This window comes from Engystomops pustulosus, chromosome 5 (assembly GCF_040894005.1).
Source record: "Engystomops pustulosus chromosome 5, aEngPut4.maternal, whole genome shotgun sequence".
In the NCBI taxonomy this organism is placed as follows: domain Eukaryota; kingdom Metazoa; phylum Chordata; class Amphibia; order Anura; family Leptodactylidae; genus Engystomops; species Engystomops pustulosus.
In genome coordinates, this window is record NC_092415.1 from 189,092,310 (window position 1) to 189,110,871 (window position 18,562).

The following is an 18,562-nucleotide window of genomic DNA, read 5'->3' on the forward strand; positions in this document are numbered from 1 at the left end:
CATATATATATACTAGAAACACAAAATACTAATACAGTCGCCTGGTTACATACAGGATAGGTTCTTTAGATTTGCTCTTCAGATGAATTTGTATGTAAGTCGGAATTGGAATATTTTGTAAGTGTAACTCCAGCCAATATATTTTTTGTTCCTTGTGACAATTAGGTTTTACAAAATCGTGGGTTGATGAGAGAACAAGGATTAACTATAATATTTCACTGCAGACACCTTATGGATCACCATTGAAGCCTTGGACTAAATTTCATCAAATTACCAGCATCCAAATGTCACAGTGGGGAGAGAGGTCTGTCTGTAACTAGGGGTCATCTGTATGTTGGGTGTCAAGGACTGACTGTATACAAGACACACAAAATACATATATTTCCCAAATACAGAATACATTTATACTACACACACATAAGACACCATTCATGGACATATTCATGACATATTTAATACAAACATAAAACATACATGTATGCTACACACATAATACATATATAATAGACAGATATTGCATATTTCACACACAACACATACGTAATAACATACAACTAACACAATACATGTATGTATCACACATAATTCATCAGGGAGGCTACATGTATATACCTCATACACACACATAACACTACCCACATGTGAATACAGTCATGAGATCTGTATACAGGACACTCAGGATAGACACATGTGGGAGTGCACTGGTAGCCTGTCCAGGTCCTGGATCTCTTATCTGCTGTGCAGTCTCAGGATCTCAGTCTGGGGATTGCAGTCTCTTGGATCAGTCTCTAATCGGCTGTGCAGTCTCAGGATTTCAATTTTAGGATTGCAGCCTCTTGTCTTGTGTGCAGTCTCTTAGCTTCTGTGCAGTCTCTGGAAGCAGTCTCTTGTCTGATGTGCAATCTCAGGATCTCAGTCTAGGAATTGCAGCATCTCGTCTTGTGTGCAGTCTCTTGGAGCAGTCTCTTGTCTTGTGTGCAGTCTCTTGGAGCAGTCTCTTATCTGCTGTGCAATCTCAGGATCTCAGTCTAGGGATTGCAGCATCTTGTCTTGTGTGCAGTCTCTTGGAGCAGTCTCTTGTCTTGTGTGCAGTCTCTTGGAGCAGTCTCTTATCTGCTGTGCAATCTCAGGATCTCAGTCTAGGGATTGCAGCATCTTGTCTTGTGTGCAGTCTCTTGGAGCAGTCTCTTGTCCTCTGTGCAGTCTCTTGGAGCAGTCTCTTATCTGCTGTGCAGTCTCTGTGTATAGGAGTGCAGCAGCAGCAGTGTGTGCAGCCTCTCCGGGAGCCCCGATGTGTGCAGCGGCCGCCTCGTCCCGGGTGAGTCCTATCCTGCAGTGTGTATTGTGTCCTAACAACCCGGGGAAGGCGACATCGTCTCTCCTGGCAATTCTATCGCCTTACATCGCCGATCAGAACAATCGATCACCATTAACCCGTCAGGCGAAGTGTGACGATAGTTTCCTGATGATCATATAGATGCATGAGATTTAATTACTATTATATGATGTCATTGGGTACTGATGAAGCCACTACTGGAGAAACACAGACTATTCATGGCATTCCCTGTTATATTCGATGGCGATGAAGGGTATAGTATATATAATCTGAAATTATATTATTATATCTAGTTTTTTGGATTATAAACGAATTTGCAGTAATGTGTAACTACGTAAAAGAAGGAGAATTCTTATAAATCTTCATAGCCCTGGATAGATGGTATATAGATGGAACGAAATATCCATCATCTGCTCCTGTGATACATATATATATATATATATATATATATATATATAACATTATCTAATTCTAATTCAGTATCTATCACATATTAATTATCAATCTTTTCTATCACATATTTATTATCTACCATCTATTTTTACTTTTGTGTTTGTAGAAACTATTCTCTCATTTGCACCCAGCATTATCTTGATCTGATGACTCTACTATTATCTATCTTGATCTGATGACTCTACTAGCTCTACTATTATTGATGCTTTTATATTATTAATATTATATTACTATACTATTCTGTTCTGTTATATTTCAGTATTACACTGTTTCATTACTACATATCTAAAATAATCATTTGAATTACTACAATTTTTGTTGTTCAATTAGTAATTCCATTATAATTATCCATAATTCCAATTAGAACATCTTCCAGATCCCTATACATATATTATACATATACTTTACATATAATGAATCAGTCACAAGTTGAAGTTCACCATGCAACTATTTTTGTCAATAAATTAAAATCCAATTTTTATTATAAACCCATAATAGGAGCTGGTAAATTTATTATAATTATTGTATATATTTTACTATTTTGCCCATTATTTTAGAGCAATAAGTAATCAGTTGGTTTTGCCTATTATCAAAGTGACAGGTCTTGTTGCTGTGTCCTAAGGAGCAGATTTATGAACCCCTTTCCCACCGGAGTTATTGTAGGGTCCACAAATGGATTTGCGTTATGTAAAAATATGTCTATAGAAGGTTAATTGTTCTTAAAATCAATCTTTCTATTAGTGTTACAATGTGGGCATTATGAGTTTATACAACTTTTTCATTTATTTGTTGACCGTTTTCAAGATCTCTGCTTGCTGTCAGTGAATACAGACATTTATTGGTTATGAGCTTACGCTACTTTTTCATATATTTGTTGACCGTTTTCAAGATCTCTGCTTGCTGTCAGTGAATACAGACATTTATTGGTTATGAGCTTACGCTACTTTTTCATATATTTGTTGACTGTTTTCAAGATCTCTTCTTGCTGTCAGTGAACACAGACATTTCTTGGTTAAATATAAAGGGTGAACATTATATTATTCCCATAGCTGACAGGTGGATCTACTTGTATAGAGTCCAGACAATCCAGTATGAGCTGCACAGCCCTTACTCCAGGCTGATACCATGAAGTCAGGACAGGAGATTTGTACTAGTGCTGATGTTACTATGTGGATTCCCTAGGGCAGGGCTCTTTAGAACAGGGTTTCCTCAGAAGACAACAAGATTATGAGGGGTTCAACATGAAAGAAGGATGATTTTCAGAATCATTACCCGAGACCAGAGATTAGTAAATACTTACATGCCAGAATTTGGGTGTTAGTAACCCCATCATTTTGGGGCAGATAATTTTAGATTAATTGAACCAAAAACCAAAACCTTTCTATAACTTTAGCAAAGTTAGTAAAATGGGAATAAGTGTGTGGAATTTTAATTTGTGCCTTATATGCAAGCAGAAATACTGTACACATCATATATACAAGGGGGACATGTACCTTTGTTTTGGCTTTTACTCCAGTTTTTGCGATATTTTATGGCGTGTGTGCACGTTTTTTGCTCCTAAGAAAATCTGCCTTCAAAGTTCGCCATGGTCTAATTTTCTGCAGTGTTCCTTGTGTTGTTATTCTATTACATATGTGGAAGTCGCGACTTTTTGAACAAAAGTCGCCAATTTAGAGTATATCCATGCCTGCTCTTGGCAAGTTTAGGCAATAGCTTGGCGCTGTTTACAACTTTTTGAGGTCTTTTTACAAATTCTGTTCAAAAAGTTGAAAATTCACTAGAGACCTAAACTCAGATGTATTAAAAGGGAACAACTCCTAAGACACATCTGAGCAGCAGAAAATCAGCAAAAGAAAAAAAAGCCAAAACTAAGATACATATACCCCAAGGAGAATTTTCTTTCATTCAAAACAGCAGCTGCTTCTATGAGCAAAGAAGGGAAGCAGGGACTCTTCTTATTATACATCACTATGATGCTCGGAGTTACATCGTCTAAAATGTCGTTGGTCTGTAAAATACATTCAGCGCATGGTCCGTTATTCACGGACTGACCACAGATTGTCCTGGTAGTAACAGCAAGCAGAGGTCTTAAAAATAATGAGGAATAGAAACATAAGATTATATTTGGATATTCCAAAAACATTGTATAATAATCTTTCTTTGGAATACCCTTATAAAGGGGTTAACCTGTAACAACACATTGGGGCACATTTACTTACCCAGTCCCTTGGAGTTCCCGAAAGTGCATTGTCCGACGATAATGCACTGTGCCACGATTCACGAAGATTGTACGCCTGATATCCTGCATGTGTCACTTCCCCGCTCAGGTCCGACAGAGTCCACCTTCTTCTTCCCGGTGCATGTAAGTGCATTGGATGCAACACAATTAGAATCTTAAAGGAAACCTACCACTTACAAGTGGTAGGTTTAGACACATATACATGGCACCAGCTCAGGGTGAGCTGGTGCCAGAGCATATTTTTGTTAGGGGAACAAAGCCCCTATCACCGTTTTATAAGTTATATTAACTTATAACTCGGCGCACCGCACTTGGGCACGCCGCACCATGCGCGTGCCCGTGCGTGCGCCGGATTCTAAAGTGCTGGAGAGCCGGTGACGTCACCGATCTCTCCGGCACACGCACGCCTGCGCAACTTAGCACGGCCTGTTTCCCCGTGCTAAGTTGCGCAGGCGTGCGTGTGCCGGAGAGATCGGTGACGTCACCGGCTCTCCAGCACTTTAGAATCCGGCGCACGCACGGGCACGCGCATGGTGCGCCGTGCCCAAGTGCGGTGCGCCGAGTTATAAGTTAATATAACTCATAAAACTGCGATAGGGGCTTTGTTCCCCTAACAAAAATATGCTCTGGCACCAGCTCACCCTGAGCTGGTGCCATGTATATGTGTCTAAACCTACCACTTTTAAGTGGTAGGTTTCCTTTAAATCCAGCGCTCAGTCCAAATCAGTCTGATCGTCCGCCCCCCAATTTCTGTCGCATGAAAGCTGTCGCGTGGGCCAAAATCCTATCGCGTGCGACACAATCCCTTGCTCAATCACTGTCACAGCGGCGCAAATCCCGAAGATGTTGGGAAGTCCGACAGAAATGCGATCCGCGGACCCTTAGTAAATAAGCCCCATTATTCTCTATCCACAGGATAGATGCTAAATTGCTAATTAGTGGGGCACTCAGTGATGGGACCCCCCTCGGATCACGAGATCCATTGTACTCACACTGTAAGATTAAAGTAGCAGACAGTCACACATGCGAGCTCTTATGAGCGGGGCCATCACTCCTATTATTTTATTTGTATATGTTCCCCACTAATCTATGAAGCACTATGGAATATGATGGCGCCATATAGATAAAGATTATTATCATACTCCCTGCTGCTCTATTCATCTCTATGGCACTAATGGAGATATCCAAGCCCTGTACCCAGCTATCTCTATCAGTTCCATGGACAGTGAATGGAGAAGCAGCACGCATGTGCAACTGCCTGCTCCATTCTTTTGGGGTGCAACAAACACTCTTTAACTTCCTCCTGTGGATAGGAGCTAAATTGTTGTGACTGGACAACCCCTTTAAGAGACTGTTCACTGCAGAGAGTACCCTTTAAACAGTCTGAAATGGATGAAGTCTTGGAACAACTCATTCAAGAACGATTGCTTTAGCCACGCCATGGCGGTGGGGGGAAGAGTTGAGGTTGAGTTCTACACTAAGAATCCGCAGCAGTATTTGACATGCTGCAGATTCTAAACCTGAAGCGTAAATCATTTAATGCTGCAGGTAGTCCATGTCCAATGTATACAGAGACTGTATAAAGTAGTGAGTGACTGCTAGCTACCACAGCTAGCTGTGGTGTATTGATTATGCTACATGCACCCCTGGCCTATAAAAGTCATATAACAATAAACATAATTTATTATTGCATGTAACCTGTCTTTAGGACATGCTACATATATATATATATATATATATATATATATATATATATATATATATGACCTGTGCAATGGAAATGCATGGCATGAATATGGTCCCCATGTGTGTATAGAGTTTAGCGTCTGCCACATGAAGACATAAAGTATCCGTGGGCTGTAATGTAATTCTGTTATGTAATTTGTATACATAGAGGCAGGCGGGGAATGGCGGCTCCTAATAATGAAGGTATATCCAGCATGGTGAGCCCGGGGATTTTGCTAATCTTCAGCCATTGTTGTTGGAGTTGAGTTTGGAGTTTACTTTGGAAGGAGCTGAAGGATCTCGGGTTCACTGAGAAAACAATGTACATTTCTTTATGTCAGAATCGCTCTGTTCTCTATAGATCTCCCAGTAGTGGAAGGAGTTCACTTAGCCAGATACAGACAAAGCAGAAAGAAGGGGGAGAAGGAGAGAGTGATGGGTGAGCACTGGGGGACAGGTGACTGTAATACATCACTGGGACCTACTACAGACAAGCGTGTTCACACTGTGATACATGAACCGTGTGGTGGACCCATTTAATGTGCAGAAAACACACATTTATATATACTGTATGATGCAAGGATCCATGCAGGTCCAGGACAACCATGCCAGGCTGACAATATCATGACCGTAAGGAGCACTTGTCCCATGTGGATGCAGGGACTCCTTGCATCATAACCAATAACCATAAAATGGGATCATCACACAGTCCATGCCTCAGACAGAGCATCCCTGTGCGAAGCAAACTTTACTCTTACTATGCTCGGAGTTTTAGTTCTTTTGTAAGACAGCCACGTGTTGGATATTGCCGACCTATAGTAGAAATTGTCAGTTTTCTTATAGTATTACTGGGCTGGAGGTAATGATGAAGTCAACTGCACTAACCTTGTGCAGAAGTAGCCAAGGCAGAGGTCAGAGGTCACTACTATAGATCAGTGATGGCCGAAAGTTTATAGAGCAAGTGCAAACTACAACCAAAACCCATTTATTTACCACAAAGTAACAACACAGCAGTTTAGACAGTAACTTATTGCGCTGCTCACCCCTCCCCTCTCCATATTAACAAGTGGTTCACTACCGTAAATTTGTGAATAATAGAGCGCGCTCTGTATTTTTTCCCGTCAACGGTATGGTGATACACGTGTGTTTTCACTATACCATGGCCGGGCACCACAGGAGTCTATAGGGACCAAAGTCCAGCCACAAATTGTGCAGCCAGATATCGGTCCCACATATGTTTGTGGGCATGGGGCCTAAATCTCTGTAAAATACAAATGGGGTGGGAGATCAGAAATGTCTGAGGTAAAACTGTTCTAGTTGCTCATGGGAACCAATCAGAGCTCAGCTTTAATTTTCTAAACAACTGTGGGAAAATGAAAGCTGAGCTCTGATTGGTTGCCATGGACAACCAGAACAGTTTTACCTCAGACACTTCTGATAAATCTCCCAACATTAATGGTTTTAATGAGCAGTTTTTGTGTGGATTCATGTTATGTTCACCTCTTTTTACACCTTATCTTCAGCGATTTCTAGCAAATAGCTGCATGATGCAGATTTGATGTGGATTTTCTGAAAAAATTCACAATGAAAAAAACGCAGACAAATACAACGCAAAAAAAGTCACACAGTCAATAAATTAATCACACACTTTCCATACAGAAAAAAAACGGCATTTCTACATAACTTTTTCTGAATCCCATTCACTTCACTTCTACTGTGTTAGGCTACATTCACACGAGCGAATGAACGTATGGGGGACGTATATATGGCCAATGTATAAACGCACCCCATACACCGCAATACACGTGTGGCATCGTACCGTTCCGTAGCCCGCAGAAAGATAGGATTTGTCCTATCTTTCTACTGAATACGGCGCCGGGCTCTATGTTTTACTCTATGGAGAGGGGCGGGGGTGAGCATCGCTCTCCCCCTCCTCCTCTTCCCGGCGCCGATGTATCCCCACCGTACCACGGTACGGTGGGCATACATCCCGTGCATGTAGCCTTACACGGTGGATTTTCCACATAACGCATCTAATCCACAACATTTGCATTTGTAAGATCTGTGGTTGTCTCTTCCCCCACTGCTTGTCTTGACCCATCATTGCCAAGCAGTTTGGACATGTGACTCTGTAGAACCACTTTGGTTCACTTGGTACCAAGTCTAAAGTAGGTATCTAAGGGGTTGGCCACTTTTCAATAAATCTCTTCCATTAGACATGTGTCTGCACATATATGTACCCGTGTCTTTGCCTCCTTTCATAGCTTCAGGCTTTCTCTGTTCTCAGAAAAATATATACACAACTTCCTCTCTCTCACTGCATCTCCCACTGTATCTTTATTCTCACCGTCCGTCCTCACTGACAGAGACAGGAACAGGGGAGGGGGAGGGAGCAGGATGAGTCATAACTCTCTCACTACAGCTTCTTCTACTCATCATAGCTCAGACATGTAAACAAAGAAGCATGGAGAGTCTGCACACAGCCCAAAAGTAATCACTAGATGTAAAGAGTGACCAACCCCTTTAAGGACCACATTTATCTTTCTTCGTGCAATTTGTGCCTGTTTTTTTCTTTCTTTTTTTAGATGGTGCAATTTTTTCACACACCCTATACCAAACAGTTTTTTGGCACATTTTTTTTGGAGCAAATCAGTGATACATCACGAACCAACATCTGGGAGCAGGCGCAGTTCAAAGACGAATTAGGCGCAAATCAGGAAAGCCAGTGCGCTACAAGCTGGGACTAGGTTTTGCAAACAAATGAACAAATGCTCATTTAAAGGGAACCTGTCAGCAGCAATAAGCAAATAAAACCTGGAAACACTAGTTACATATTATAGTGCAGACATTTAAATCATATTTACAACAGTACAAAACATTCACATACATTAGTACTATATAGACATTATATATAGTGTTAGTAGTATGTATCTAGTGTAGTATTAGTCGTACTATACACACACATATATTATAATATAGACACACATTCTTCACACATTTACATACATCAGTACCATATACAGAATTTACAATATAGCGTCAGCCAGGGGTGCACCTTCCATGAGGCACGTTGAGCCTCTCACCTTAGGCGGCAGCACCATCAAGAGGGAAGGGAGGAGCATCAGGATTACAGACACTACAAAGCAAGACATTCATTTACAATACTTGCTAAACAGAGCAAGGATCTCTTAGCCATTGCCTTGCCTAGACTGGCCTCTCTTTATACCTGATTTGTGCATTGGCAGGAGACACTGCATTTATATACATTAGTATTGTATACAGTCACACTATATAGTGTGTAAAATAGTGTATACCGTAATAGTAGCAGTCACATACGTAAACACTATATAGCATATAGTATGTATAGTAGTATATACTGTAGCAGTAGAATATAGTAGCAGTCACATATGTAAACACTATATAGTATATAGTGTGTATAGTAGTATATACAGTAGTAGTAGCAGTCACATACGTTAGCACTGTATAGTACATAGTGTGTATTGTAGTATATACAGTAGTAGTAGTTGAAGTCACATACATTAGCCCTGTATAGTATATAGTGTGTATAGTAGTATATACAGTAGCAGTAGAATATAGTAGGAGTCACATACGTAAACACTATATAGTATATACTCTGTATAGTAGTATATACAGTAGTAGTAGCAGTCACATACGTTAGCACTGTATAGTATATAGTGTGTATAGTAGTATATAGAGTACTAATAGAAGTCACATACATTAGCACTGTACAGTATATATACTGTGTATAGTAGTATTTACAGTAGTAGCAGTCACATACATTAGCACTGTATAGTATATAGAGAGTATAGTAGTATATACAGTAGTAGTCACATACATCAGCACTGTATAGTATATAGAGGGTATAGTAGTATATACAGTAGTAGTCACATACATTAGCGCTGTACAGTATATAGTAGTATATGGAGTAAAAGCAGAGTACAGAGTGGTAGTACAGTAGTAGTAGTAGTCGCACACACATCTGGTAGTAGTCCTGCAGTAATGAGTGTAGTAGGGGCTGTCCCCTGTAGCGGGTAACACCCGCCTCCTCCCGCCGCCGCCCCGGAGCCTGTATTGTGGCCGCGCTGGATGTTCGCAGTCTGGGCAGCGCGGCTGGTAACATGCGGCGCTTGGTGTATGCGCAGTGCGGGGCGCGCAGCACATAGCACACTGCGCTGGGACATGTGCGCCGCACACTGCGGACTACAGGTCACAGCACTGACACTGCGCTCCATGCTTCTCCCTCATCACTGGTGTACAGCAGGAGGACAGCCATAAGGAGGTAATGCGGGACTTATAGGGGCCATACACTACATACTGAATGTATCTATGGGGAAACATGGTAATTATTTGCCTGTCATATCCATTTATCTATAACTATCTTTCCATGTATGTATCACTCTCATCTCTCTATTATCTATTGTATATCTATCTCATTTCTATCAATCTCTTATATATCTCACATCTATTTATCTATCTCATATCTAGAAACAAGTCTATAATATATATTGTTCTATGTATCTATCAAACTCATATCTATACCATCATCTATCTATCTCATGTATGTTTCTCTATCTTCTATCTATTTCATATATTGACATATGTCTATTATCTATCTATCTATCTATCTATCTATCTATCTATCTATCTATCCATCCTTTTATCATCTATCTATCTATCTATCTATCTATCTATCTATCTATCCATCTATCTATCTATCTATCTATCTATCTATCTATCTATCTATCTATCTATCTATCTATCCATCTATCCATCTATGTCATAGTTACTCTTCTATGTATATCATATATTTCCACTTTGTCATCTCATTTATTGATCATCTATGTATCATCTCTCTATGTATCTCATAATAAGAATCGACCTTTCATCATTTATCAACTCTCTTTGATATTCATCTATCTATTATTGATCTATCCAGTACTTCTTGTAGTTTGCTACTATCCCTTACAGTATCTAGAAGTTTATACATTGCCATTTACACAGTCACGTTGACTTGTGTTGTGATCTATCCATGTATCAGCTAGAGAGATGTTTTATACTGTATCTATTCTCATGTAGCCTCTTTGTATTATATATTTTCTTGCCCCTGAAGAGCTTACAATCTAATTTTCCCATCTTTGATAAGTAACACAGACTGTAGAGCCAATTTCCTCGGAAGCCTAGTAATAGGTACAGGCATAGTAGTGCTGAACGTCTTACTTCTTAGAGGTGTCTGAGTTGAGTTGCTGCAGTGTTTTAGGTCTGCCTTGTGAAAATGGCAAATTCAGCTCTGCTACATCTGTATATAGATAGATGTCTGTATTATGATGTGTGTTTATATGACTCTATTATAAGCATCTGAGATGTTATTAATCTATATGTGGGTTATAGTATAGTATGTCATGCTGAGCTTTGTAGTTCGCCACGGCTGTGGATCCCCACCCCCCCTCGTCGCCTTTCACCTACATCATATAATATATATCACATACACTTGTCATATGTAGAAGTCACTTGTTACATGTATTCGGATTCTTGCAGTAAATCTTGCGATGAAAGATATTTGGCAAAGACCTGGAGGTATAATCAGTTTAGAATGTGTAAGATCCAGATCTCTATTGAGTAGCAGACCACAGATGTAGCAGAGCTGAACGTGTCCTTTAAGTATTTGGGGCTGTATTGTATCCTTTTATGGTGTCATTTGAGCTGAGATACTACATGACGGATGACCTGTAGTAAAGGTGACAGGTAACAAGCCTTATGGTGTGATGTCATGATGAGTAGTGCCAATGACAAACTCAGCACTGCTACATCTGTACTGAGCTCCAGGGATTGCGGACAGCTTGTAAAGTGACCGGTGGATATAAGTGGGTAGTGCCAGGAGGTTTGGCCAGCAGGAGAGGTAGCGGCCTATAAATAGAGGTCACACATTGGTGTAGTGTAGGACGGGTACACAAATAAGTTGGTGTTGATATTATTGTAGTATACAGTAGAACAGTCCAGGGAATTCAGACAGCGGCTCATATTTTATGTAGAACAGACAAATAACGTCTGAATTACATCCCTGCAAATATTTATAGTGGCCGCCCTTTCATGTTGCTCCACTTCAATCTAAACACAGTAAAACCGCACTGAGATCCGGGGGCTGACGCTGCAGCAGGTTGTTGATGGTGGTGGATGAAGGGAGGTCACTGTAATATATCAATGCATCTCACACTGGAAATACTGTGAGGCTCTTCCCAGGAGGTGGAATGATCAAAGGCAGCGCAGGCTCATCTGGAGTGTAGGAAACCCAAGGATCTACTCGAGACATGGGGCTGAGCCTCGCACGAACCATCCCAAGGGGGCATCTGGGGGGGCGGCGAGGAATATTCCTCATTACCTTGTAGTAGTAGCGGGATAGTGGCGCCTATTGTGGGGGGATTATTTCAGATCCGAAATAGAATGTTCTGGTGGCAAACAAATAACCTCAGTCTCATCCTGGTTTTTTGGTTGTATTTTAGTGACGTTTGGGTATTTGCTCAGTTTTTTGCGCCTTTTTCCAGCAGTTCGCCGTGTAGCAGTGATCCTGGTTTGTGCCTAATTTTTCTTTGTATTTCTCCTGCATCCAGATGTTTGCGCCTAAAAGGGCGCCAATAATTGTGCAATAACGCGCCAGTCCTGACCATGCTTAGCAAAAGCAATGGTATGATTTGCACAACAAAATTGCTCCTTTTTTATAATTTGTGTCTAATAAGGCTCATAATAATAATAATAAGAGGCAAAACTACAAAAAAAAATAGACTCACAAAAGGCGCAAAAAGAGCTCAGGGAATGGGATAAATGACCCCCATAAACTACATGTATAGATGTGGATATAGAAATCTGTCTATGTAAAAATATATATTCATAATGAAACACATGTCTTCGTACATGTGTAATATTCTATCTATAACATCTATCTATCTCCTATCTATCTATTATCTATGTAACTATCTATATCCTATCATCTATCTATCTATCTATCTATCTATCTATCTATCTCATATCTATCTATTATCTATGTAACTATCTATATCCTATCATCTATCTATATCCTATTTATCTGCTATCTATCTCCTCTATCTATCTGTGAATCAATCTGTCTCCTACTTATCGATCATCTATCTATATCAATCCGTTTATCTATTAATAAATCTTCTGTCTATATATATCTATTTATGACATCTCTTTACTGTTTCGATGTACAGGATCTACAGTATCTATTTATTTATAACATCTATCTCTTATTTATTTATCATATATCTTTCTATATCATAATAATGAATATTATATGGCGCCAACATATTCGGCAGTACTTTACACTGGTTACATACAAAAGAATGTAAAAATTACAGAGCAATAACATTGTGAGATGAAACAATATGGATTAAGGCCCCTTTCTATCTATTGATCACTCAATCAGTCTATCAATCCTATGTTACACACATAAATAGATCATATACACATGTGCTGATACAGGTAAATACATTGTATAATGTACAATATGAGCAAATACACAACGGAACACAAGGTATATACAGTATTTACATACAGAACATAGAGGGGGATTTATCTAATTTTTGGCTTTTCTATTTCTCTAATTCTAGCGACTTAAATTTTCGGCTTTGCAGTGGATAAGCGCATTTTTTTTTGCCTCGCAAAGTTCCCTGCGCATGAGTTATCCTGTCTTGCACCTTATTTAACACTAGGATCCAGGTATTAAAGTCCTGAAATTGTCGCACGGATCTCTAAAGAGGAGAATTTTTTTTACACTCTATTTATTGATCATCTATGTATCATCTATCTATGTATCTCATAATATTAATCTATCTTCCATCATCTATCAACTCTCTTATCTATCTATCTATCTATCTATCTATCTATCCAGTACTTCTAGTAGTTTGCTACTATCCCCTACAGTATAACTATCTAGAAGTTTATACATTGCCATTTACACATCTCATTTCTATCTCTCATATGTCTCCATTTATTATCTATCTATCTATCTATCTATCTATCTATCTATCCATCTATTCTTTACCTATCTCTTTCATCTATTATCTATCATTTATCTATCATCTCTATCATCTATAATTTATCTATCTATCCTCTATCTATCTCTCCATTTATAATGATGGGGATACATTCTCGTCTATGTAAATCACCCACCTTCCACTAGCTGTTTGTACAGCGCTGCTGCAGAGGTCGATGCTATATCACTATTAGACTTTATTGTGAATGTAAAAGATGGAGGTTTTGTACTTTTAATACTGTGGTTCTTAGTTGTTATTTTGTGGATACTACATGTTGTATTAATATCCATTGTTAGATCTATGCTAGTAAATCAGTGGCTGACTACTAGAAAAGAAAATTCTATGGCTTTCTCGTTCTTTCTTGATTTAGAAGTATCTAGGACTACAAACATCCCACTATAAGACTGGCCAGGATTGATACAACGTGACAGGTGTATAATAGTTACTGTGATGTATCAGTTATTTTTATAGTATAACTGTGTGAATGTGCGCGTATATATCCGCCGATGTGTCTAGAAATATATTGCTGGGCACTAACTTTTGGGGTTGTTTGGGGCTGAAATCTATATAAGTTCCGTCTACTAAAAAATAGCATTTAGTTGCAATAAACATATTTTTAAAAAATGTCACAAATAAAACATAAATAATTAATTTTTACAAAGTTTCTGGGATTTTATCGTTATCTATCATTGAACTTTATCATTAAATCCAGGATTTAGCTCGAGGACTATTCATAGATAGAATGGAAGTAAATTGAATTTATAAATTTGAATGTAAAAACATCTGAAAATTATATTGGACTATTTTGGGTGCTGATTTCTGTGTAGATCAGGGATTTTATGACAAGTGCATGGTAAAATCCATCTGTGTTGTGCCGTGTCATATAGATGTAGCAGAGCTGAGTTTGTCATGTAACGATTAGAGGCCGCGTTGCTTGAGCGGCAGCTTCAGTTTTTACTGCAGTCCTATGTAAACCACAGGTAGCACATTCTGCTGTTATGATGAATACCCAAAAACTTTCCTTCTGTCTACTGCAGACTTATTCCTCCATATTTTTAGTCTTCCACAACTTTTGCTAAAATTTAATTACTTCTCAGTGGAACCGAGGCATCAGGTCTGCGGTTAATTACAGAGATTTCCGTCTTAGGGGTTGACTGCAAAATTATAAAATTTCATTAGAACGTAAACCTCTTGAATTACAAATCCACTAATTTAGAATAGATAGGGGGAGGGGCGCGCAAATTGAGTGGAACAAATGACAAATGAGTGAATAGTTGTGTCTTCCATCCGCTTCTTTTACTTCCTAAGGGTCCTGTGTGCCACATTACAGTCCTTGGATGACAGGCGCTGATGTAAATACTGCATTCCTAAACATGGATGGTTGCATTTTACTAGTTTTTCCACAGCAACGCCTTGTATCCGCCAATGGACCTTAATTTCTGCAATTCCTTTGACAGATCTTTACAAATCCCAAATTGTCAGCTTGTTCCAGACAGGATAAGCCGCTTTCTCTTTCTGTTCATTATCTTATCATTGCCTTCTCCGGGGATTTGATGTGTTTAATATACGTCCTCCTAACATCATCACTGGATGGGGGCTGGTGGGGGAGGTAGATGGAGGATGAAGAGATTACATGAATCTTTGTTGTCCCCCTGCATCAAGTTGTGGAACTTTTTGTTATTTTTGAAGGAATAGTCGGCAGTGATAGTTTTATAAAAAATACTGAACCTCCACCCGGCCCTAGTAATGTTTGTGGGGTCTGTCAGTGCCCAGTAGAATCTGCTGGAAAATGGATCCATCTCAACAGACATTGGGCAATTAAACAGAAGTCATAATGCTAATGTGAACAGATCCAAAGGGTTTATAGCAACAGGTCACTGATTGTTTTAAATTGGCCTCGTGTCTACATGTCCTATAATGTTTCTAAGAGACCCTTGTGCCATTCTTAAAACCTCATATGATCTGCCATTGGTCCCATGTGCTCAATATTTCTCCACTCAAAGCCATCTAGGTTTTTCTGAATTGGAATACTGGTGGCCTATCGTTAGGGTGAACCTTCAGGTTGGGTATTTACTTTGCGTTTCGGTTTTTACAATAAAATTGTGGCAACTTGTCAATTCTACAAAATTAAACACTCATCCAGATGAGTACCCAATTAATTTAATGGGCACAAAGCTGTTATAGAAATCAGGAAGAGGACACAGCGCTCTTCATCGGAGGTGGCGAGCGGTAGACCCCTACTGAACTGATGATCCTAGATGATGGAGAAGAATTACATGATGGATCAGAAATTGTCCGTAATTGGAACATTTTTTTATATTGACCCTAAGTGGCGTAAAAATAACAACATATACCTACCTCTCTCCTTATTTCTGGTCCAGCCTGATTTCTCCCGTTTCCAACGGCCTCTCTTGGAGGTCCATCAGTCATGTTGTTTTGACAGCGCCCACCTGTTACAGCCTGTGGCTGTAGCCTGATATTGGCGGGAGGCGTTGTTCTGGAATGGAGATTTTACACCACTTGGGACATGAAGGGGGGGTCAATCCCATCCTGGGCAACCCCTTTATGGCATACTCAGAGATACAGACATTTCTGTCTATTGACATTCAGGTTTTAGATTTTTTGCTACATTTTACACTATAATTCACAGAATGGCTTAAAATTACTAGAGGAATCTCAAGAACTACTAGAAGGATAATGGGAAGCAGCCATAGTTTCGAAAGTTAAAATATTTGGAGAACCTTGGTGTCCCAGCTCTTATTCATTACACTGTGTATATTAATGAGAAGACTAATAAATGTTGTTTCTTTCTTGTAGGAACCGATTCTTCTGCACTACAGAACAACATTTTCTATAGGGGTCAAGAGAGAAGCCCCAAGACTTCCTACCATGAACACTATCATGTTCAACAAACTCAGTGGTCAAGTCCTGTTTGAGAACACCACAAGCGACCGTGAGAGGGTAGTTCGGCCATATGTAGTAGGAATGGAGAGCCCCAATCCTGATATAGGTCTTCAAGATGGTGTCTCGGTGAAGGACAACGCAAGTATCAGACATCGGCGCCCTGGGTAAGAGCATGGGCTATGTTACACTGATTATTATGTATATTCATATTGAACTGTGTGATGGGGACCTTTTCTTTCATCCTTCAAATGTATGAGCTGTTTTAGACAACTTACTGTCCATAGATCTTATTGGCCATGGTCGGCCATGAGCCATATGCAGGGTGAATTCTGGTGTAACGTTACAGCAAAATCATGTAGACATGTGGATTTTGCTCTATATTCAAAAATGTTCATTTTCCACACGGTTGATGTAGCCTAAACGAGTCAAAGACAACAATTTGTACTTCATATCCTTCTCAGACCCTCAGAAATGTGACCATTGGGTTGTATTATATTTGTGGTTCCCACATATCCTCATCAGATATGTGGTCAAAGGTTATCTTCAAAGGTTGTCTTTGGATATATAATAACTTATATAGCATTTGGCCTTTTGATCGCAAGATGATATGGTTAACGCTTCCACCAAGCAAGTATTCTACCTGTCCAGTCAGTATTTTTACCATTAGACCAGTAACTGCCCCATTAGACGCCTCTTGTGGCTGTTATTGTTGAGTTGCAAAGGTGGCAATCCAAGCTAGGGCAAACAGAAGACTTAAAAAACTAAATTCAGTTGCAACCAATCATAGTTCATCTTTCATTCTGAATTCAGCTCTTCAAAAAAGGAAGCTGCACTGTGATTGGTCACTATGGACAATAAAGACTCTTTTTCTTTTAGATAGTTTATTAAATCTGCCCAACGTCCAGTGGAGAGGTGCCACTTTTCTGGCTGTTAGGCTCTGTTCACGCTTGCGTTGTGGTTTCCATCTTTAACAAAATCCATGATACATTGCCAGATTTTTCGCTTAATGAATACTGTTATTGCCTGACAGACTTTTTTTCTTACAATGGGGTCTGTCAGGTTTTTTTGTGATCTTTGGGAAGAGTAAGTCTACGTAATGCTGTTTTCTTACATCCGATCTTCCAGAAATTCTTAAAAGGACTTTGACAGTGTGAACAAGGCCTAGTAAAATAATTTTGCTTTACAGCCAGTCAATAATAGAAACTGAGGAACATTATTATACAGTCTATGTACATGATCCATATTCAATGGATTTGGTTCTTCTTTTTGAAAATAGGAAAAGCTTCACTGTGATTGGTTGCTGTACAAAGAGACATTTGTCTAGAAAGAGGGCAGATTTATCATTTTGTTTATGACAGAAATCTGTCTTAATTTGCACCTACATATTGGGGGATATTTATCAGGACCTCTGCGCACCGCCAGTGGCGCAGAGGCCCAGAAATAATCGCAAATGCTAGCTGATTGCTAGCTTTTGCAATTATTTTCCCCAATCTACCACCTTCACGCCAGTGGGCGTGAAGGGGCGTGAAGGGCCAACCGGGAGTGGGCCGGCGCGGGGCGTTACTGTCCCCGCACCTGCGCACTCGCTGCTGCAGGCGACTTTTCATACGACTTTTCATATTTTTTTCTATGCCCTGCCTGGCGTAGGATAAACGCTGCGCTGCTGGCAGCCCAATACATCGGGCTGCGAATTTGCAGCGGTGGGGCTATCATACCCTGGCGCATGAGCGCCAGCATATGATAAATATCCCCCATTGTCTAAATATCTGCCACATTTATCTAGGGATTTAGTAATTTGTTAGACACTCATACGTCCAGTGCAAAAACAGGCCATGG

At 39.7% G+C, this 18,562-nt stretch overlaps 1 protein-coding gene across 4 annotated transcripts in view; it reads left to right on the top strand.

Annotated features, from left to right (window-relative positions):
- The first annotated feature begins 1,012 nt into the window (after positions 1 to 1,012).
- The window catches only part of MKX (mohawk homeobox), an 89,246-nt gene continuing 71,696 nt past the window's right edge, over positions 1,013 to 18,562 (top strand). Inside the window, exons 1-2 of one of the 4 annotated variants that reach the window (XM_072154855.1) lie at positions 1,013 to 1,318; positions 16,640 to 16,890. In XM_072154855.1, coding sequence (XP_072010956.1) covers positions 1,292 to 1,318; positions 16,640 to 16,890 — 278 coding nt within the window. In that variant the 5' untranslated portion in view covers positions 1,013 to 1,291. Of the gene's footprint in view, positions 1,319 to 9,882; positions 10,054 to 16,639; positions 16,891 to 18,562 lie in introns of those variants that run through there. The other 3 variants (XM_072154852.1, XM_072154853.1, XM_072154854.1) reach the window with 3 other exon arrangements.